Source organism: Perca fluviatilis, chromosome 12 (assembly GCF_010015445.1).
Source record: "Perca fluviatilis chromosome 12, GENO_Pfluv_1.0, whole genome shotgun sequence".
NCBI classification, from domain to species: Eukaryota; Metazoa; Chordata; class Actinopteri; order Perciformes; family Percidae; genus Perca; species Perca fluviatilis.
The window spans coordinates 12,413,017-12,437,433 of record NC_053123.1 but is presented as its reverse complement, the minus strand read 5'-3'; the positions used below and the strand labels follow the sequence as shown (position 1 = coordinate 12,437,433).

At 39.5% G+C, this 24,417-nt stretch overlaps 1 protein-coding gene and 1 long non-coding RNA gene across 3 annotated transcripts in view; one reads left to right on the top strand and one right to left on the bottom strand.

Annotated features, from left to right (window-relative positions):
- The window catches only part of epha6 (eph receptor A6), a 210,808-nt gene that overhangs the window by 39,347 nt on the left and 147,044 nt on the right, over window positions 1–24,417 (top strand). For both annotated transcript variants that reach the window (XM_039817396.1, XM_039817397.1), the window contains exon 3: window positions 6,203–6,866. In XM_039817396.1, the coding sequence (XP_039673330.1) occupies window positions 6,203–6,866 (664 nt within the window). The remainder of the gene's footprint in view (window positions 1–6,202; window positions 6,867–24,417) is intronic.
- Window positions 22,090–23,882, bottom strand: LOC120569536. The gene is made up of 3 exons (XR_005640888.1): window positions 23,802–23,882; window positions 22,803–22,878; window positions 22,090–22,222 (listed from the first exon to the last, which is right to left on the bottom strand). It is a non-coding gene; the product is annotated as an uncharacterized LOC120569536 (long non-coding RNA).

Below are 24,417 nucleotides of genomic sequence, written 5' to 3'. Positions count from 1 at the left end.
AGTTTTCTAACTTTGGAAAAGATGTTAGTTCACATTCAGATTGCAAATCAGTGCCACACACACACAGACACACACACACACACACACACTATAAAGTGGCTAAGGTCCTGTCAGGTAAGTGATTTCAAGGGACGATAGGATTTGGCCCAAAGGTGTAACGCTGTCGCAGAAATGTCCCTTTTATTTTGAAGTCAATTAAGAGGAAATCAATTTCATTGCTTGTAGGACAATTTAGAAAAACTCCCAATTCCCAGCTCTTATTGTGACTTATTTAAAAGTGCTGATACCACATAGCTGCTTGACAATACCAGCTCAAAGACAAGATGTGAAAGTCTTGGAATCTTTTAGATCAGCTGTGAATGGTGTTTAGTTGGGGATTCAAGCAGCAATGTGTTCCTATCACCGTGGATTGTTTTCCCCCTTTGGGACAAATCACACTGATCGCTGCCTCTATCTCTCTGTCTCTGGCCACTGTTGATCTACAATAGCATTTGTGCTCATTTCATGGCCTCCTAACTTTAGTAACTTTCTTGTATCTCCTAATAAAACACTCCAGCATACTTTTAGAAGCAGACCTCACAGTCATACAGTTACACACACACTGCTCAGTAACAGTCTTTCTGATATGTGATCTACTGGGATTCAGTGGCTTGCTTGGTTGCCCTTTAACAAGCATTGTAACATAACATTTAATTCAGACACTCAACATCACTCCTCACGTATATGTTATGTCTTATGTTTTCATCTTTATAAAATATTTATTGTTTTTTTATCTAGAACTATTCTGACAAATACTGACAAATTTGCAGCAATATTGACCATCTGGCTTATCCGAATTGTCATCCCTTCTTTTTTTTCGTTGAGCTTGAAGCCATTTATACAGCTATACAATCTGTCTTGTAGAAAAACCTGTATCACCAATCTCAGTTTGCTTGCGTCTTCAACAAAGACATGCTTGTACTTGTTTTCATACATTTTCATGATGACCTTTTTCAATTCCCAAGTCATGTCTCCAATGTGGAAAGGTCAAACATTTTCTTTATAAACCAAGAGAAGGGATTATTCTGTATAATCTCCAGTTATTCAGTAACTCTCCTAAACTGTAGAGCTTACTTTTGTTTAAAAAAGGGTCTTGGAGCCCAAAGGTGCTGACATATCTTTCCTCCTACAAACACCTATGCAGGTCAACAGCTGACTAATGTATGGCGTTACAATAATGTGTAAGGTGGGTGTTTTCTGAAACAATCTTGATACCTTTGGGCAGAGCTGGGCTGGTGGTTTCTGCATGTGTCAAGCCTTCACCAGTCTGTGATAAGCAAAGCTAACCTACTACTGGCGCTATAGCTTCATATTAGTCTATCCTCAACGTTCCACTTGCAGGATTGCTCCGGTGCCGCAGAAAATTCCGCCAGATGCATGTATTTTTGCCGATGTCCGTTTCCTTCCGCTTTCTTTGTGTTGGCATTTTAAACAAAGTAAGACTAAGTGAGACTAGCTTCATATAAACCGTACAGACATGAGAGTTGTTTTAATCCTCTCATGGTACTCTTGTCAAGAAAGCGAAACAAATTATTTCCCATATTTTTGAACTATTCCTTTAAGTCATGAAATAAAAACTATGACATGAAGTAGATAAGCAAAATATGTAGGTAGTTATGTAAATGAATAAAACAGGCTTTTTAACTGACTGAAAATGTATTCTGAATACACACTTACTTACTTAACCAACTTGCTAAAATTCTAATATTTATAACCCATTGCTAATAATATTAATGTGGAAAGCTTTGACACAATGTGTGGTATTGTTCCTTGTTTGCTTTGAAGTAGGAATTAAGAATTAAGAAATTTACTAACTTTACTGCAGTGCTCTGTATGCCCAGCAGAACTCATTGTGCATAGCCTCACGTTTGATGGGCAATATCACGTCTAATCAAAATCAATTTGTTTGACTGTAATGCTACAATGACACCTTGAGGGAAGAGCAGATTAAAGCCTGTCGTCTTTGGATGATTGAATTAGAACATGTTATTAAAAAGGATAATGAGTATGTGAAAGCAAACATTAGGCTTTGATTACTACTCTCATCAAGTGGTAATATTTAGCTAAGTGCAAAACAGCTTATTAAATGCACAAGCTTATCAGGCAAATAGTATTGCTAAATTAACCAGCAGCTCCATTGCAATTCTCTGGACTGTGTTTGTCTATATAGGAGTTGTTTTCCAGCCAGTAATTAGAATGGGGATTTCTTCTCTCTGACCAGAAAATGGGAATACAAAGTGTGTGTGTTTGTAATTAGTTCACTTTTAAATACAAAATGATAGTTATGTGAATGTGGTGGTTGGCAATTAATAGCTTCATGCTTGGCCTTCCTCACCTAACCTTCCACTTGCATCTCTTGCTTGTCTCTGTGAAAATTTGTTGATTATAGTGTTTGGCTTATACCAGGAGACGGGGGTGCAAGTGTGGGTGAAGCAATTGCCGTAATAGCCTAAAAAAATCCTACCCCAACCATACAGTAAAAACAAAATGGTTTGTATATCAGTCTAAATTGAAAGCACACACACATAAAGGCAAATGCTGCGGCTTGTGGAGGGTCCAAAGCTGCATTGTAAGCAAAGTGATTTGAGAGACCTTTTTCCCAGGCAGGTAATTTGATTCTTGGAGGTCGGTGTTAGCTGGTTTTGGGGTCACCCATGTAGCCAGTCCCCACTCTAATAAAACCAGAGAGCTGTGCGGGACCAGGAGGCTAAAAAACCCCATTACCTTCTCTCCCATCAACACGGGGACAGGTAACCTCATGACCCTGCAAAGCTGTCATATACCCTAATCATGTGACCTGGAAGTTGCAGAGCTGATGACTAGGCATCTGGAATCAGACATCATTCTAACAGAAAACCTACCCATAAATACCTGAAGAAATAAGAGGAGTATTGAGGATAATGTTCTGTCTGTTCATCATTTTGGTCAAATGCACGATGTTTCGACAACTAACTAAATAACTAGCCTACTATCTGATTGTCATAAGTTGATTTAAATATTAATGCTCTTTTGAGTTCCACTTCACCAACAGTTTAATCCATGCCACTGTATTTCAAAAAGAATGGCTACCTAAATGTAAATACATTTGATGTGAATATTGATGGTCCCAAGAGGATGAATCCAAAGATTTTCTTTCTAGTACAACTGTAAGGATTGGCCAAGTGGTGAAAGGAGAACACTAATTTCCCCCAGTGTATATTTTATTTGACGTATATATATATATATATATATATATATATACCAACAAGCAGTTCAGGCTGGTTATGGTAAGGTAGTGGGGGAAAAAAACTTTACAAAAACAAAACACACAAATAAACGTACAATAACTTGTCAAAAGAACATAACACAAGTCAACAAAAGAAAAGTTAGGCTGGGCTCATGGCTATTGGGGCGGCTATTGGGCAGCACTTCTGCATTTGAACTGAACCAACTTCAACAATGAACTCCCCTTAAGGAGCTTCTACCACTTGTTTTTAAACAGGAAGCTCCTCCTACAGACAACCCAATGTTAGTGCATCACTCAAGACAATCAAATAACTACTTTATGTAAAAACAACAAAAACTATTTTTAATAATTATTCTTATTGTCCTAACATAGAAATATTAACAATATAACTTGTTTAGGGTCCTAAAAAACACGATTCCCTGGAACAATGAAAACCCCCCTCTATACTTAAAGTGATGGTTCGGAGTAATTCACCCTAGGGTCCTTTGCACCATGACCTCGAGCCAAACACCCCCCCAGAAGCTTTTTTCACCTGGGTCTTACATTGGAAGAGTTAGCTAGAGGCGTTATCAGCTGAATAGCATGCGAGGGCTAACGGACCGACGTTATAGTCTGAATTACCCCACTTGCGAATGCCAATAACGCTCAGTAGTATAGTAAATAGGTTACGCTCTCATAACGATGGATTAAGGTACAATCAGAAGTTTATGTAAATAACACTTGCCTGCTGGCTTCTGCTCTTTGCTGTTGTTGTTACTGTAAGATACTTAGGGCCGTCTACAAATTATAACACCGAAAAAGAGATGCAACAAAAATATTTATTAATTTAACTTTTTTTTAAGTAAGTGCTGTAGTATAACTAGCAGGAGACAAGTAATAATTGAGGTAAGTTTGGAGACATTACCTTATTTAATCATTGAATCAATACATTTTTGTTGTAACTCTTTTCGGTGTAGTAATTTGTAGACGGGCCCTAAGCACTCGTCTAACTGCAGGTAGCAGCAGCAGCAACAGAGAGCTGAAGAGAGCAGGCAAGTGTTCATAAACTTCTGGTGTACTTACAAACTTTCCAATCCATCGTTTTATGAGAGCATAACCTATTTGTACTACTTGTAGATGTTTGGTATCATTTCGGCATTATTAGTGGGGTAACTTACAAGATACAAACGTGGGTCCATTAGCCCCTGCGCTAAGCTATTCAGCTGATAACGCTACTCTAGCTAACTCTCCCAATGTTCGACCCAGGTGAAAAAAGCTTCTGGGGGGGTGTTTGGCTCGAGGTCATGGTGCAAAGGACCCTAGGGTGAATTACTCCGAACCATCACTTTAAAATGGTACAGTCGGCATTCCCTAATATAAAAGCCATTAGTAGGGTTTGTTTCCTGTTTGGCAGTTTGGACCCATGACCAGCAGGTAATATGGAGCTCATTCAACAAACATTTTGTTAATTGAAGTTACATATAGCCAATAAATGTATCAATAATACATTTCAATGAAATGTATTAAGAAATTAGTTGAGTGGTTATTGAGAATGTGAATAATGACAGTATGCATGTTCAAATAACCATAAATGACTTATGTTAGCAGGTTAGCATGCTACACCAGCATGTACTTACCATGCTAATATAACTCACCCCCATAGGGCTGCACTACACGATTTAGCAAAACAACTTGGACTTGCTACTGATCTGTTGTCAATCAATCAATCAATTTTATTTGTCACATGAAATCTTACAATGTACAAGTTCAGTGAAATGTAATATATGATGATTAAATTATCTAATCTGGATGTATTAAATTATAGAACTGCAGAAACTAGAATGTACTGTGTCTGACCAGCATGCAACTACTCTAATATGGCATGGATAGGCACCGTGACAACCACCATCCAGCTGGAACATCCACTAGATTAGTACAGTAACACTGTGCAGAGGTAGATTGTAAGGGATTACAGATGTAGGCATAGGTAAATGAGTATGTAGCCCCATTGGGACTCTCTCAGCAAGTCCTGCAAATTAAACATCAAAATGTGTTTGTGAATGCTCACTAGAATGATACAAGTTATTAACAAATTATTCTCTCCCCTATCAGCAGGACATCATACCAAAACTGTTACAAATCACTGATGAATGATACATCTGTTTTATGATGTTACAGTCCTGTGGTTAAAGTTTAGTCAGACCCCAAAACTACATTCAGGGGAAAATATTGTGATAAGCATGTAGATAATTAGAGAAACTTTTTACTTTTCTGTTAAGGCCAGGGGAGCTACATATCATGGTTATAGTAATAAATGTGGTTACGGTTCGAACAATCATGGTCATACATTAACAAAACCAAAGTTGATTCATGGTTGGAAACTGGAAACCAACAGCAGTCTCCTGTGTTGAAGTCAGATGTTTTCTTGAGCCATACATCCACCCTGATCTCATCCTAACAGTCTATCGTTCTATAATAACGTCACCTAACTTCCTCCTTTGCAGTTGTCATAATTACTACTTTCTGAAACAATTAACAATGTCATTCTTCTTGGGAGGACAGTCCAGACTCTCATTTGAGCTTTCCTCTCATGCAACTTCATATGTCATCTTTAGGTGTCTCATAATAGGCAGACATAGGCAGTTTGCAATTAAATTTGCTTAGCACATTAATGCTCTAAAAGGACCTTGGAACCTTTTCAATTTCAATGACCCCATGGCGTATCCTTAAGTGCCACAATCAGGACAAACTTTACATTTTAAGCCTAACTTACGAAAACAACAGTGTTCTTCATTCTGTCCATCACCCTTATATTGAACAGAGTTGCCTGCCGGGGCCACTAGACGGACTTAAGACTTTTGGTCTTATCATTTAATTACTATTGATTAATCATTAAGATTTCTTTGCTCTTCTCTCTTTCCCTCTTCTACCCCCACCCCATTCTTATTTCATGTTTAGTGGGACGCCATCACTGAGATGGATGAGCACAACCGGCCCATCCATACTTTCCAGGTTTGCAATGTGATGGAGCCCAACCAGAACAACTGGCTTCGCTCCAACTGGATCTCTCGACAGGCTGCCCAAAAGATCTACGTGGAGCTTCGCTTCACCCTGCGTGACTGCAACTCCATCCCTTGGGTGTCTGGTACCTGCAAGGAGACCTTCAACCTCTTCTACCATGAGACTGATGAGGCTCACGGTGTCAAATTCAAGCCCCAACAGTACACCAAGATCGACACCATCGCTGCCGACGAGAGCTTCACTCAGATGGACCTCGGAGATCGCATCCTCAAACTCAACACTGAGGTGCGGGAGGTGGGACCCATGACTAGGAAGGGTTTCTACCTGGCGTTCCAGGACATCGGTGCCTGCATTGCCTTGGTTTCAGTAAGGATTTACTATAAGAAATGTCCTTTCACGTTAAGGAACCTGGCCTCATTTCCTGACACAGTACCTCGTGTGGACTCTTCCTCATTGGTGGAGGTGAGGGGGGCTTGTATTGACCATGCTGAAGAAAGAGACACTCCCAAACTGTTCTGTGGAGCTGATGGAGACTGGTTGGTCCCCTTGGGAAGATGCGTCTGCAGCATTGCGTATGAGGAGATCGATGGCTCATGTACTGGTGAGTTTTTCTGTCATTCATTTTGCTCTTCATTCATCAATGTAGCATGTGTTGAGTCTCCAGCAAGTCTTGCAATACAGACAACAGAGAAAGTGGCTCTGGTTTAGAGTGTGGACCTTGCAGTTTAACGCTCTAGCTAATGGGTGTAGCTATGTCAGAATATCGAACTCTGAGTTAGGCAAATGTTATTTTGTTTGAATGTTTACCATCTGAACGCTGACATGACATGCATTCTTTAATAATTTACAACTTGAAACTGAAGGTTACAGTATTTAGCACAATTTGCTGCCTGAAAACTGTGGAACTGTACTGTCAAGTAGGTAGCTGATATCTCTCATCTAGTCCATTAAACATGAATGCAGCACTATTCTTATTTTTCACTCAGATGCTTACCTCACTTGCACACTTTCTGTAGATTCCCTCATCTTTTTTACAGTCTTCTGTCTGTCCCCATGTATCCATCAAAAATTCTTATCAACAAGATACTACATACAGTATGATATAGTAACCTGTCCACTAAGTCAATTTCTTATTTGATCTACTTAACATACGTATGTATGGATGCATCAGTCAGTCAGATACATGTGCAGTGTGGATAGATGAAGTGGCTGATAAAAGGTCTGCATGGCTTCATTTCCATGTACTTCATGCATTATAACAATGTATGCAACAACTACAAATGTCACAATGTCAGTGGCTGTCTATCTTTCTACAAGCCCCTATATTCCATATACTACTATATGTATACACTCTCCTGTTGTGCTTGCGTACATCAAAGATCTAGAAAAGAAAGTTTATCCTTCACCTCCCCGCTTCATTCCATCCTGCTCCTCATCAGCCCTCCTTCATTTTCCTCTGCTATCTCCATTATTGCTTGCTGCTAACTCTGGAGAATAAGATGAGTTCTAATGTGAAGGGATTAGAGTGTTTAGAGGTGTGAGTGTGTCTGTGTGTGTCTGTGTGCGTGTTGTCTTCTACTTGGTCTGACAGTTACTGTGATGCTTTAATACTTTCTGTCTTATCTATCAAATATATTTTATTCTATGACAGAAATGCCCCTTTGCTAGACACTTGCATTGTATTGCTTTGGCCTTTTGGAAACTGCAGGGGTTCAAAAGATATCATTTTTTGCAAGGCTACGATGCACTCAGCAGTAACTCTGGTTATATTACATGTAAGATTAGTAGAGGGGCTTGCTATGATAACACAAATCGTAAACAGGGTTATCAAGAAAAGTGCATGCTTGAACGGTTGCTTTTGGATTCAACATTTCCTCCAAATAGTTAAAATGATAAAAGTATTGTTCTATGTTTTTGTGCTAGTGAATTTTAGTTCAACTTTTGCTTATTACTTGAGAGGCAAGCATGATCTTATTTGTTTGATGTACAAGGTGCAGTGCATTAGTTGTAGTAAAGTGAAACAGTGCTGCGTCTTGTGTTGAAGCTGAAGATCCAGGAATCAGAACTCTTTCAGTCGATTTACAGTCTGTGTGAGTTATATAAACAGAGAAATGAAGTGTATGTGGTCATGCAAGCAACTAGGAATGTTGTTGTGCATATCAGGGGTCTACCACCCGCTGTCCCAGTGGCTACCTTGGTTTGACAGATTACCTCGGCTAGCTTGATCCTCAACTCTCTGATATGAGCTTTGGGTTATCGCCAGTAGCACCACTCACTGGGAATGCTAGTGTCAAAAAACATATCTTCATGAAGGTCATACGCAACTTCTTTTCAAGTGTCATATCGGGTCAACTGGTACACGTGTCTGTAATCTGCAGTAGATAAATCTGCAATCTACAAGATGCCAAATGTATTTACAGAGAAACTGACTGCAAAAAGTCTTCTATTGACTCGCTAAACACTGGAGTCTGAGTATTCCGTCATCCTGACAAGTAACAATATGGTGTTACTTAATTAACACAAATTTCAATGCCTGCAAGTGCTTTAAATCCACTGCAAAACGCTTTAAATCCATTTGAAATAAATAAAGACACTGGCACACAAACCCAATCTCTCCTCTGTACCAGGCTATCAGATTTAAATAAAGACACTGTACCCTCACTATGCTTTTACCAGAATGAAGTAGATGCACAATAGCTGGAAGTATTGACACAAATTGGACACAGTGCAATTTTGTTCCCCTCCACATCGATCCAACACCACCACAAACTACAGTCTTGCTTGGTGCTCTTTTGAAAAAGGATTTCAAGACTATTTAATGCTCTTCTCCTGCCATCCCAAACCAGATGTCCTTGTACAGTTGATTAGGATTCATCTTGTGACACGGCTTGGTTTCCCAGCTGCACTAGCAGCTGCATCGCAATCAACGGGCCAGGGGTTAAACTGCAGCTGTGATTAGAGCCGGACTGTACCAAAATGGTTACTTCTTTCCCTTTTTTAGGTTTCCCTATTTTTATATATAATTGTCGTGCGACAGAAAAATAGTAATGATGAATAAACTTGCTCTTGAGGACTTGGAGGAAAAACAGATTGCAAAGTAAGTTTCCCTGCAGGTTGAAATGTATTGGCAGGCTTGTTCTTTATCCTATAGGTGATGGTTTGATGTGGTGCATCCCAAAATCAAAATATAAAATGTACTCTGAAAGTCTGTAAAATTTAAAAGGCAAGAACTGGTGCGGTATCTACTGTATATATTTACCTTAAATCGGTCTTGTGTTTGCTTTACATATCAGTCATTAGTTTTGTTGAAAAACAGTAATTTCTGCTCTTTGCCATTTCCAACAATAAGCAACCACAACAAAGTCACCTATCGCCATCCATATAGGCCCTATAGACTACAATCATTTGACTTCCCTCCTTTCTATCCTTCACCCCTCACTCTCTAAGAAGCACATTTCACAGTTGGGTTAAGTTTAGCCCTTTGGGATGGCATTTTACTGCAATGTCAACCCTGAAATGCAGCCCTTGCTCATTGTTCCAGGATTCAAACAAGCGTCGTTATTAAAAGCCTCCGCACAAGGTACCACTGGAGCGCCTGGGCATTGAAGGAAAGAGACTGAGGTGGCTGGCTTAGCTAATGCTTCAATTCCCAGTTTACAACTGACTGTTCCTTTAAATGCTACAGCTGCTTGACTAGACTGGGAAGGAATGACAGGTTTGTTATGCAATAAACCGGATACTGATTCTAACCTGTGATTTCAGTAATATACCATCATTGATAAGTCTTTTTAAAAGTGCAGCATTGACCTTTGTGCTCTTCATCTCTTGTTGCTTGTGTGTTATAATTTGAGATTCAATGTTAATGCAGCTCATGCACTGTATGTTACATCGAATAAATGATTGCTGTTTCCATCCTGAAAGTGTTTAAGAGGAGAGAGGCTGAATACTGAATAACCTTCTCTAGTCAAAGTATTTTTACTCTTTAATTGCAACAGATTCCTGTGAATGTTTCTATGGTATGAGCAGAGGTGTGGGCCGAAGTCCTTATCACATTACTTTTTTCAGGTCTCAGATAGTGCCTGCCGGTCAGTTTAGTATTTAAATTATTTTCATTAAATAACCCCAAACACCAGCCCAGTTACAGATATGTGACAAACACTCCAGTTCTGACTTGCATACCTTTATCTGTCCTAGAGGAAAGATGAGCCGTTTGAAGTCTGAATAAGGGGCTTTAGCTCTACTCCTTCTGAGGTAGGAAAAAATGACATGCTCTTCTCCCAGCTAAAGCCAAATGATCTTTTTTTTAATTCAACCCAGTGCCTTTAGTCACAATAGTACTATAATCCCCTATCAATTCACTGGATGAAATTTAATCAAATCTATCAGCTAACAAAACCCCTATGACCCACGTTTTAACTGGCATGCTCCTCCATGTATAGACGTAGGCTGGCAACTACTTCATTTTAGCATTTCTTTTTTCTTGATTCCATAAGGACTTTAATCCACAATTACAAGTGTGGTTATGAGACTAAAACATTAAACTTCATTTTGTGATCATGTCTCAAAAGAGACAGCAGCTGCCCTTGTGGTAGAGAAGTTACGCAATACACCCCTGCTATAGTTCTGCACTATTCCACTAATCTACAGCTGTTAATAACAACGTAATTCTTAATGGTTAGGTTTGATCTGCCCAAATTATTGATAACAATGCAGTTTTGCATTTAGAAGATTAGATGATTTAGATTTCCTTTTTGTCAGAAAAAACAAAAAATAAATATTATGTAAATAAATAAAATAACTTTTGAGCAAATTGTTTTAAAATGAAATCACAGACCACTGCAGGGGCAGATTAAAATATGCCTGAGGGAGGCAGAGAATGCTGCTCTGCAAAGCAACCAGTTCTTTAACAATGTATCTCTCAAGTATTTTTGACTCCATACTTTTTAGTTACAGGTGATGGTGAGCATTGTTATTTGGACGGCAAAACAAATATTTTATTTCATAAAGTCTACCCTATTAGCCTAGAAATCTAGACGCACCCTAGCGGCAGCAAATTTAATTTGCAGCCAGGGGGTCTAGGCACTCTCCATTGACTTGCAAGCTGGAAATACCAAACTCTGGTCAGGCCAATCACATCGTGTATAGAGTCGGTAGGCGGGCTTATGGCTGCTGGGAACAGCAGTCTTCTGGAAGACTTGGAGTTAAGCTTTTCTTTGAGAAAAGAACAAAGAACAGCACAGAAATCATTCTTGAAGAAGGAAGATGTGTTCGGAGTTTTGCCAACCAGATACGGCAAAAGTTGAATCTTTGAACTAGCTTCGCTACCTTCTTCATTGCTCTGCCTGGTTGAAGAGCTATCCTATTGCGTGAAGTGGGAAATTGAAAGACAACGGTTTATCCCGCCCTTTGGATTGAGCCCTGTCAATGGTGAGTTCCCAGACCCAACATCTTGATGTGGGTCTGGCTTGTCAGGCTAGTACCCTTTGGCATATTCTGCTTGTTTATTACATCCATGTAAGTGGAGTGTGTGTGTGTGTGTGTGTGTGTGTGTGTGTGTGTGTGATGATCTTATATCATGACATACTGTTATTTCATAAAGCTATATATTATAATAATTATACCCCTGCCTCCTCCTTTGTGTCCCTCCAGTCCTCTCTAGGCAACCGGCTAGTATGCCTTTGTCTAAATATAGACACATACAACTTTAATAAGAGCAATTCTTGGTGTTAATGCAAGAAAACACCTTGCTCCACCTAAATGATTGCCACACACGTGCATTCAGTCTCACTCCATCTTTCCCCATCTCTCCATCCCCTGTCACTGTAAGACAATCTAGCTGATGCTGTTACCACTCGGTGTTTTACAGCAGCACGTCTTGTGTGTTGCCGGATCCGTGAGAGAGCGCTCTCTGCAGTGCGTTGAATAATGTAATCACAGTGTGTTTGTGTGTGTGTTTTTATTTATATGTGCGTGTGCAACAGTGCATGTGTAGCTGTGCGCTATTTGTTATATGCTGAACCAAAGTGGTTCTCCCCTGTGTTGGGCTGGAGAAAAGTAAGAACAATCTATTTACATTTTAAACTAATGCTGTGCCACACACTCTAAAAACAACTGTACACCTCATATTATTAAAGAATGATGAATACCCCCAAGGAATTAAAATATTATGCTGTGGCATTTTGTTACTTTACTTATGCTCTTTTATACTCCATTCAATTCTAAAAACAAAACCGTGTTTCACAAGTTACATAAATAAAGCAGGACTGGATTGCTCACGGAGGTGAAAACTGATCACATATTAATTATGTTATTAGTTTGCGATCACAATTTATTAAATGTTTAAATCACAAATTGTGCTGACAGTTTTTTTTAAGCCTTCAATTTTGAGTAAACATTTTGCATCTAGCATGGCGCGGGATGCACATCGGGTTTCTAGGTGGGCTCCACATAGGTAATTGGGCAGCTAACAGGAGTAGCTGTATTAATCTTAATTGGCATGCTGGTAGAAAGTTTCACTTATAAGACATTTTCAATTACAGCATGAAGACAGTCAGACAACAATTACAGCACATATCCTTCAACCTGTCAGCGCGCCAAATGAGATGTCACACAGACACACACACACGCAAGAGAGGGAGGCTGCACAGGCGAAGACGCAAATAATGAATCACAAGAAACACACACCAATACACACACCGAGGCCAAGACACAACAGCCCATACTACCCGCCAAATGTACCAGGCATCTTGGTCAACAACCAACACGCACGCACAAACAAAAGCGGAGTGTTAATGCAAGAGACAACATTTTGCTCTCACAAAACATGCTCTAACAAACACACACAAGGAGACACACCAGGGGGCTCGGGCTGGCAACCGCAACAGAGCTGTTTACAGATGGGCCACGCTGCAGGGAGACATTGTGACATTTCAGAAAAGGATGGTTTTAGTTTAACAAGCATAGCGCTTCAGGCTTAATTGAGAGAGAGAGAGAGAGAGAGAGAGAGAGAGAGAGAGAGAGAGAGAGAATGCGGGTTGGGGTTCGGAGATTGTCAGATAAATTTAACCCCACTTCAAACAGCATCAACAGACACACACTCATGAGTTCTGAAGGATGTCTCTTCCTAAGGGCTGTGCTGAGGTATATCAAAGGCAGGGTCTCCAGTTTCTCCTTATCTAGAGACAACTCTTTGTCATTTTCTCTATCTCTCTCCCTACGTATCCGTTGCTTCTTAGTAAATGAGAACATTTCTCATCAGACATGAGAACGTTTATAATTTAACAGTTTTTTAATTCACTGTCCTATACTTTGTACTTTGTACATGAATGCAAATCACAGAGTGGCAGAAACTGAATGCATGGCTTTTGTCTGTCTACACAGTCATTGTATTAGCATTTGCTTCCGCAGCCATCACAAATAATATAATTGAAAGCTCTTTGAACGCCGACAGTATGATAATGCATATTTCCCCTGAGTTGTCATTAAGCTCAGTGTACCACTGAAAGGCGTGGACTTTCCCTGCCAAAGGCTTGATGTGGCTTGAATTATGCCCAGTGTACATAGCTGCTGTCAGCCCACTGTTCCTTTGTCTGTCACTACATGCTGTCAACATGCGCAGCGAATAATCACTAGAAATGTAAAACATTCATTAGACATTATTCCAAATCAAAACTTTGAATATGACATGTGAATAATCATAACATTGAAAAATACATTTATTACTGGGAGTTATTGTATGAAAAACTCATTCTTGTTACCTACTGTTTAGTACAGTGGTATGGCTTGCCAAGTATTAATTTGTGGCTCGCATGGAAGTAAATAATACGGTGATATGATCATGCAGTCAATAACATTAACATTAAAAACAAGCAGGGCTATAACAGAACCCTATGTCTGCTCTATTAGAAATAATTTATATTTAAAAAAAAAAAAAATACCCAACACAGTAGCATTACAAGATGGAAAAAAAACTGGCATCACAAGATGGAAATATAGACTAGAAAAGATATTTCAACTTGCTCTGCCCTTCGTCCATAACACTGACTCACTGCGGGGTTGCCAGTTTGGGCGGGTTTTCCAGCTCTTAACGCCAAATGTGCTCTTGGATGGTTAGATGGGCTAATGTAGAAAAAATTGCATATTGTATGTTCAGGGATGACAGATTGATAAGCAGACATGCCTTTTATGACTGGATGTAACTTTTGATACTTTGCAGTAAAAGTGGCTTTTTTTATTGACTTTGTCCTATCAGTGTGGCTCTCATGAAAAAAAATAGTGAAGACCACTGCTATAGCATGTAGTCTCACTTCCAGTGACATTAAACCAGACCGATGTGATGCCGTTAGCTTGTGGTTTTAGTCATGTCTCATATTTTAGCTATGTCAGGACTGATAATACCCCAAACTGAAAGCATTCAGTGTTTTTAATATATTTTTATCAGAATGGGAGAAAAAAAGTCCTTGAGACGAATGTGGGATAACTGCACTGTTTGCATGTGACAGGCTATGACTTGAACGAGACAACTTAGAACGAGAAGTCCTTAAACTTAAGTTCAAGTTGATTTAGTTATTGCTTTTGCTAGATTATGTTGTCTTTGAATTCCCGCAGACCTCGACTGTATTCTTGCCATGTGGAACTCCTTTGTCCCACTGATAGGTGTTGACCATGCAGTAGGCATCAATGGCCTTTTGGCATAGTGAAAAAAGGGCGCCATCTGGAGGAGGCAAGGGAGGTCGACTTGTGGGTTGCAGTGAGTGGAGGGTGGTGGGGGGTCATGATCTCATCGGTCATCTTCATACTCTTGCCACAGCTTGATTTTTCCACTACCCGCTACTTACTCCCTCACTGACACTCCGCTGGTCTGGGAGGGAGACTCAGTGAATAGCCATGGCAGACGGGGAGAAACCTGGTGTGACCCCAGCTTTGCTGACTAGGCTTTAAACCAATAACAAACTGTGTTAGACAGCAGAGTATGTACAAAATAGAGGTGGCTGACCATAACACGGTTACTGTGACTCCACCATCCATCATTGGTTCTTTCCTGCAAAAGCATCTGACCTGTATTCTACAATCAGACTTGACAAAATGATCGTATGTTGCGGTTTATAGACAGCAGTTAATCAGCAAATGTAACATCCTTCTTTTAAAATATGTAGTATTATTGCTAGTCTCAGACCTTTGTCCACAGTGCTGCAGAGGAGGGTCTGGCTAGTCCATACAGCATTCCAGGACCGGAGAAAAACGTTCTTTGGTTTATTGGCATTTCTTTAAACCAATCACAATTGTCTTGGGCGGTGCTAAGTGCCGAGCTTAGCCACAGTGTCGCTGTGAAATAGCTGTGGGAAGGAACTTGTTTTGATGGAAGTTGTTTTAGTCGTGCAACAGAAAACTCAGATTGGACAGACAGTCTAGCTAGCTGTCTGGATTTACCCTGCAGAGATCTGAGGAGCAGTTAACCATAGTCCTCATAAATCGACTGGAGTTTAAAATGCCAACCCAAAGAAAGCGAAAGGTAACGGACATCAGGCAATGGAGCAATCCCGGAAGTGGAACGTTGTGGATATAGACTATATTATTCCCATGATGGCTAGGTTTTGAACACAAAGTTTAAGATTTTTAAATTATCTCTGAAAGAAAGAAAATAATGCTGTGACTAACTTCTCCATGTAAACGTGTAAGTAGTGTGACTGAATCTACTGTACTTGACACTCTGTTCTGTGTAATGCATTCAGGTGAAGAGGCTGTGCACCCTGAGTCCAGGCTTATCTGTCCTTGTAAGGACCCACTTTTGAGATGAAACTAATGGCTAAAGATGATTACAGATAAGAACTGGTAATGGGTTAAGGTTAAGTTGTTAGAAATAGGCTCCAGTTTGACTTTAGTGTTTAAGTTTATAATTAGCGTGTTATAAATTCGTAGGTGCCAATGTGTACTGTAATGTTAGTGAGATCATTGTTTGGTTTCATTTAAGGGTTTGGGGTAGGGAAATTTAATTAGACTGAAGATAAATATTTGGTAATGACAGATATTGGAAAATAACTGTGTGTGTGTGTGTGTGTGTGTGTGTGTGTGTGTGTGTGTGTGTGTGTGTGTGTGTGTGTGTGTGTGTGTGTGTGTGTGTGTGTGTGTGTGTGTGTGTGTTTGTGTTTGTCTAGAAGGTCCACTTTGAGTCTTTGGCACTTGACTTGATTAAATGATTGCTGGTTTTCTGAAGAACACCCATAAACAAGCAAAAATTCAGTAAAAAATATCAAAATGGAGGAACACACATACACTGACAATCAGCAGCAAGCTAAGACACACAAAGTAAAAACAGTCTAGGAACACAGTGTCTTGTCTAAATGTCTGCGATGTGTTGTACTGAGGAGGAATGTTGATAGGTGTCTGTGTGTGTTCGTTCACATACATGAGCATGTGTTTTGTCTGTCCCACACAACGGTCTATTTGCTCATTTACATTGTATTTTAATTACATTTTCTCCAAATCGGTGGTGCTTTACCTTCCACTGTCTCTTTTTAAATCAGTCACTTGATGAGCATTAGAGGCCCTCATGTTGTCGCTCTTCAAGCTGTAATTGAGAACAAATGTGGAGAGGGAGAGTGTTTAATTGGGGTTGTCAAGCAGGGGGGCGGGTTTGTTGAGCACCTAGAGATCTCTTCATTTCTTTGCATGTTTACAGTTTAAAGAATAAATTATGCAGATTGCATTTTTTGCGAGTCCTAGTTGCAATGTGAACTTGCGGTGACTTCTGCTTGGCTTTTTCCCCCCCTTCGCTGAGAGTTACTTCAAAGCTGGGAAGTGATCAAAGACATTTGAAAAAAATAAATTCCCCAACGTACCAGCACCCTGCATACATGCATACAGCTCCCTGTCTCGACACCACATACTCTCTCACTCAAAAAAGAAAAGCAAGCGACACCGTCTGATGTTTTTCTTTCTCCTTTTTTTGTGTCTCCTCGAGCACAGTCCTGTCAAACATTGCAACATTTCAATTGATTTTCCTTTTTTCTCATATGTGTGTGTTCTATTTTAGTACGTAAGAGACCAAGAGACTGAATTAGTCATTAAAGGGTATGTATATCACGACATGGCCCAGATAAGACATCACAGGGCTGCATTGAAGAGCAGACTTGTCACAAATGAAAGTACATTTTAGGAGCTGGAGACAGCTCCTCCCTAGCAAAAAAAGAAAAGAAAAAACAGGGGTTATTGGGGGTTCAGAGTCAGTGATGACTGTGTTTCGTCTCAGTGGCAGTTTATTTATCCTGCAGACATGAAGTAAAAGAGGTAATACTCTTGTGTCCAATAATTAAAACATATACATGTTAATCTGCCATGAAAAAAAAAATATGATTTATAAGCAGCCCTCATTAACAAGAGGCGTGGAGATGGGGTTTTAAAAGTTTTTCTAATTAAGATATCACTATCCAGATTCTTTTTTTGTTCATGCGTACAGATGCATGAGCCAGACTATTGCACAATCTAGCTCCACACCTGTGCACAGAGATCAATGGCCTTGGTCAATCTCAGTACCACCCTGTTCATGCATTCACCTCATCATCACATTGCCATTCCTTAAAGGACAATTCCGGCACAAAATGAACCTAGGGGTTAATAACATATGTGTACCGAGTCAAATGTTCTCTGGGATCGGTTTTTATGCTAATTGAAATGTGTCTCTAGCTTTTAACAAGCTACCACAAAACCGGTGGTTACCTGCTTAACACTAGCTTTGCGGGCACTTGGTAAATCACTATTTCTATACCACTAACAAGGCTCAAAATAGCACCACACTTCAACGGTAGCATAATGAGGGTCCCTACATGCAAACCAAACCATTAAGATTTTTCTAAGTGTACAGACTGTTTATTAAAAAGATAGATTATGACGTTCATACAGTCTTTATAATCTATCTTTTTAATAAACTGTCTGTACACTTACAAAGTTCTCAATGCTTCGATTTGCATGTAGGTACCGTCATTATGTTACCGTTGAAGTGTAGTGCTATTGTGAACCTTGTTAGTGGTATAAAATAGTGATTTACCAAGTGCCCCGAAAGCTAGCGTTAGCAGGTAACCACTGGTTTTGCGGTAGCTTGTTAAACGCTAGAGACGCATTCGATTAGCATGAAAACAGACCCCAGAGAACATTTTACTCGGTACACATATGGTATTAACCCCTTGGTTCATTTTGCGCCGAAATTGTCCTTTAAGGCAATAATTATTTTAGTGCTCAAATGATGCGACTTTTGCTAAATACTAGCAAAACATTTTAAAATCAAAATTGTTTTGTATTGTTTGTTACATGCAATACCTCAGACATCAGTGTCACATTTTGACAAAACATGGGACTGTAATTAATCTACCAGTTTGTTGAAAAATGTACACATTTGTTACAGTCAGGCCCAGAAAGTGACAGTGTTTTCTTGTCCTGAAACTCAATGGCATTTTATTATTAAATAAATAAAATTATTTGAGTACAGCAGCGGTCCTGAGCTCTATCAAAGCTGTCTGGACATTATTAAGCAAAAGTCTAATCTCCATTTTCTCTGGAAAATTAAGAAATCTTCACTCATGTCAATGCAATTATTAAGGTGAGTTTTGCTGCTTACAGGCAATTGTGTCTCACAGGATTTGCAGTAATGGCATTGTTGTGAACATGGACGTGTATGGAGCCAGGACAGTGACCATATCATGGCATTAACAAAAAAAACTAATCCAAATGAAACATTGGCATTAAAACACTTGAAAAAAGTTCCACTGAAAAATGGAACACAGGCATTAAAAAGATCCAAGCTTCTAATAAAGAATAATTGTAACACACTTGTTCACTTTTTGGTCATGCACTTATTTTGATATGTTTAGCATTCTAATGAATACAACTGATTCAATGCCAATGTTTCCTTTTTCAGTTGAGGTTTTGTTTTCAAAGACACATTTTATTTGCAGTGCCAAAATATTAAGTAACGCCATTGACCCAAATATGTGAACAGCAAAAAAGTCAGTGTTTCCTAAGTATAAATTCAGCTCAAAGGGGGACATTTTCATTGACAACATACATTGGGGACAGTGTATTATTATTACAGTATTTCATATGTTGCCATTTGACAGTGTACGAATATCTATTTCGACTTTTACAAACATGTCAGCACAGTGACAGTACTTTCACCTCGTTGATACTCTTCCTCACCCCATAAGAGGCAGATGACCCCAGGGTTCAAAAGGCTTTAACTAGCAGTAGGTGTCTCTCAATCTGCCGGACTGCAACAGCCAAGCTTGTTAGTCACACTGGTGGAATTGCGCGGACGCACACACACACACACACACACACACACACACACACACACACACACACACACACACACACACACACCCGTGGATAGACTTAATCCAGCCATTGAAAAAGCAGCGATAGAAGAACTGGGTCAGTTCTAGAGAAGACCGCAGTGTGGAACCTTTCCCCTCGGGGGTGAATGAGGTCTGAACTTTGGCTGACCCCCCCCCCGACAAGTACAGACGTACAAAAAAAGAAGAATTTGCCGGGTGAAATCTGTTTGAATTAATGCTGACAACTTCATTGATCAGGCTAAATGTAGGTTTAAGCCGTAGGAAGAGTATTTTGGACTTGGAAATAGAAGTAGCTGTAATTGGGTTTTCTTCATGGTGAGATTAACTAGAGAGGACGAAAGTTTAAAGCTGAAGAGCTCGAAACGGTGGTGGTTCACTCCTTTCAGGGTGTGTACTTCACATAGACATCTTAGGAATTACATTTCCTTGTAGAAATGTTTAAGGAGTGGATTTAAGACGCCATGTTTTACAGTTTTTTCCAACTTCTTACACACAAAATCTTTTCATGTCACACAATTTTTTAAACCTCTCACTCAAAGTGCAAAACTACACACCAAACCTCCAAAACCATAAGCGGTTTCTCAGCCTTTCACTCAGTTTTCAATTGCATAAACACTTTTTTTAAAAACACTACACACAATTGTGTACATGAGACACAAACATCTAACAGGAAGTTAGATGTTTGTGTCTGTTCTCATTTCTGAAGGTGTGAAGTATGGACACCACTGTAAAGCTATTCAAGATGGGCTTCTCTCATGGTCAATCTGTGGTTGATCACATGATGAATAAGTGTGGCCCTGATCTCATCAGAGATGGCTCTCCTCCTCCTCCTCCCTCTGCTCTCTGTCTAATTGCTGGCATCCATTGTTTAAAACAGGTGATCTGACCTTTGACCTATGTATAGGACTATACTAAATTGGTTAGTGTTCAGTTCAGCATAATTTGTTTGCACATGTGAGGAGTGTGTGTGTGCCCTGGTAAATAAGTGCAGCATTTTGATTGGTTGTGTTTGGAAAAGGAAAGCAAGTCACTTCCTGTTAGATTTTTGTGTCTCAGGTAGAGAATTGTGTGTAGTGTTATAAAAAAAGTAGTTTCGCACTTTGAGTGAGAGGTTTCAAAAATCGTGTCAGTCAGTTTTGTACACACACTAAAAAATACTGGGCTGAAAATAACCCAAATTGGGTTATTCCCAACCCAGTACCTGGTTCAATATAGGACAGAACACATGCTGGGTTGTTTTGACTTTTTGAACTGGGTTGAAATTTTAACCCAGTATAAGGGGTTGCTTCGCCTAACCAAAGCCTGGGTCATTCTGACACCAATGTTGGGTTAATGCAACTCATTACTGGGTCAGGCCCACCAGCCCAAATATTGGGTTAAATTGACCCCTTGTTGGGTTGATATTTGACCCATTCATTTAGTTATTCTTTCATCTATGAAATTCCTATATATTATTTATTAATAACAGACAATGCATACACTTCATTAATGTCACTGATTTTATTGAACAATATTTAATTTACTCATTTAAAAGAGAAAACTGGAATAACAATAACAAGTCCAATTCCCCTTATCACATGACGTTTCCAAAGAAGAAATGCATGGGGCCATACATCCCCTACCTCATTTCAAAATGAGTATCAAATAACTGGACTAATACCAAGCAACAATTAACAATAATTCATTTCCTACTAATATTCCTCCTAAATATTAGAGAGAGACAGAGACAGAGAGAAAGAGAGACAGAGAGAGAGAGAGAGAATTCCCTTATCGCATGAGCATTTCCAAAAAACAAACGCATGGGCCACATTACTACCACCCCCCCATTCTTTCTGGAGGAACTGCTAAGCAGAGAAACACTGCTTTGGGAAATTGATATCAAACACATAAAAACATTTGACACAAACGTACAGCTTGGACAACGCTGTCGTGCTCCAGGGCCGGCCCACTGGGAACGGTGAATGCCTGAGAGCAGCAGTCTTCGCCTCCCAACACCAGGGTGCAGGGGTATGGCCTGGTCTGCTGCCTGAAGGTACTCCACCATGTTGGCTCCGACCTGCAAATAATAATATTCCATAAGTACTTGAATGACAAAGACTCTGACCAGCTGACAGCTAATGTTTTCTAACAGATTTTACATTAAAAGACCTGCATCACTAGATACAAGGGGCTGTGTGAGTCTAGGACTACTCACAGGCTTAAGATCGATGAAGGCCTTCATGGCGTCAGACACTGTAGTCCTCACGGCCTTTCGGCCCATCCTGAAGACTGCATATGGAATCAGACCTGGCAGAACCATCAGGGCAATGTAGTCTTTGGAGCCTGTAAAGAAAGGAAATAGTTTGACATAAGTATTATCATAGTTTATTTATCTATTATCATAGAGTAGCTTATGGCTCGAATAATGCACAAATCCAAATATACAAATCTAAGGGTTATGTTGATGTTATAATTTCTACCTTGAGACAAAGACTCTGTCTCTGTCTCTGTCTGCACGTGGAGCTTCTACCCCTCCCACTGGGCCGCATGAACAAGCTTCTCGCTGAACCTCCTCCAGGTCAAAGATTTAGTCTGATGCCTCTTTATGAAGAACCTCGAAGTCCTGCACAATCTGAGAGGGGGAGATTTAGAATAATTACTTAAATCATATATCATCAAAACAAAAATAATAAGATAAGTGAGAGAGAGAAAGATTGAGAAAAAGAGAGAAAGTGTGTGTGTGTGAGATTGAGAGCACATTTTGTAATAAGAAAATTACATTTAAAGTATTGCTGTGCACAATGGTAGACAGAGGTGTAGTGGTAAAATAAGAGGTAGCTAAACTATAAATTCTGTGGCCATGGTAAGGTTAATAAAACCTCATGCCAATTGTTTGCCTTCTATAGTTGTGGAATTTCTGTCACTATCGAAATGGTATTTCAGGGACCTACAATGGTGACCACAGGTGATGGGTAATCAAAATGTGATTCTGTTTAGGGAGGCATGGTCTTCAGTGGCACACATAGAGTGTTAGATTCTTTTACATAATGCTCTTACATGTCAAGATGTTGTACATCTAAACAAAATGGAGTATTGTGTAGCCTACAACTTCATTGGGGATGCATGACGATAGGGTAACTCATTTTTTTTAATGTTGACATATTCAATAATATTAATAATAGGCATATAGTACAACAATATAACATATTTACCTGCAAAAGTGTCAATCAGCTCAAGAAGTTGCCGTTCTGTTAACTTTAGTTTAACAAAGTCCTCCATATTCAATCGCTATAGGAGAGAAGAACAAGATCTGTTAATGTTCAATCAATGTATGCAAGTGTATTTTGCAGTCTGTCAGTCTGTCTAGTGAAAATATAACGAATTTGCTGTAATCTAGTGCCATGTAGCTAGCTAGCTAGCTAGTGGTCTTTTCATAATCACTTAAAAACACAATGTGGTATTTCTACAGTGTGTTAACTGCACTAAACACATTACTTTGTCAACAGAATGCGTGCAATGCACCTTCAATGCTTCGCTCTGTACTAGCTACTAGCTAGCTTACAGGATGAGTCAGCAATTAGCGCTAGCTAGCGCTAGCTAGCGGTTAGCATTAGCGATCTTTTTAAAACGTAGCTAGCTAATACTTCATATCATAGTGAATTTGTCTCGTGATTTGCCCCAGACACACACACAAATGTTTATAAAGCACTGTTTATGTGTCACTCCCTCAGAGAATTAGAAATAGTCTCCATTTAAATCTTAGGTGTCATGCTACAATATTAACCTACTAGCTAGCATTAGCGCTATCATACTTGAACTTGCGCTAGCCTTATAGCATGCATGAATCGTAGTTAGCTAGAAATCACTGTTGCTAACTGGATTATCAGAGCTAAAACGCTCCTCCTATCCGGCAATGAATCAAGATCAAGTAAGTAACCAGTAACCGGAGCTAAAGTCTGCTGTTTGACTGCAATGAAGCAATGTTGTAGTAAGCAACTCCTTGCTAGCTTGCTAGCTGCTTGCTTAATTAGCATCAGTGGTAGCCGTTAGAGGGGCAGTACGGTTGCTTTCGGCAAAGTAATGTAAAGTTCTACAGGCTGTCCCGTTATGGAAATAATGATTATTATTATATATATTATAACTAACAACTAGCAAGCTCACGTTTCTGTTGAAGACAGAGGTACTTTTCTAAAAAATGAGAAATGACAAACCTTCAGTGTTTCCAAAAGTGTTCTCCCGCCTCGGAGAAAAGAAAAAGACCGTTGGAGGAGGATCCCAAACTTGAATGTAACCCAACCACTGGGCTAAAATGATCATTGGTTGGGTTATTCAGATCAAGGCACAGTCCAAAACCATTAACCCAACTACTGGGTTAATGAAAGTAACCCAATATGGGTTGAATATACATAATACCGGGTTAAACAGCCTCAACCCAGTGGTTGGGTTAATAAAATAACCCAGTATTTTTAAGAGTGCATGCGTCTGTTCTTGTACCAGTTGAGTGTATACTCTCTTGACTTGTCATTCTTTTGTTAGCAGATTAAGATGATTTCAAAAACTAGTTAAAGAAAAGTTAAAGGTTAAAATTAAAAATACATGATTAGGTGATGCCAATTATTTTGTCATGAAAGTCATATAGCAAAGTTTTGACCTGATTTTACAGTGTAATGTTGGAAATTAACTGATTAATTCAGTTACAGGAAACTGATATAAATGGCGCTAGAGGTGATAATCACTTCCGACTCATGAGATCATACTAATGTCTTCCACTTGTCTTGCCAGGTAAGATAAATAATGGCATTACTGCCAATACGGATGCAGCTCCAT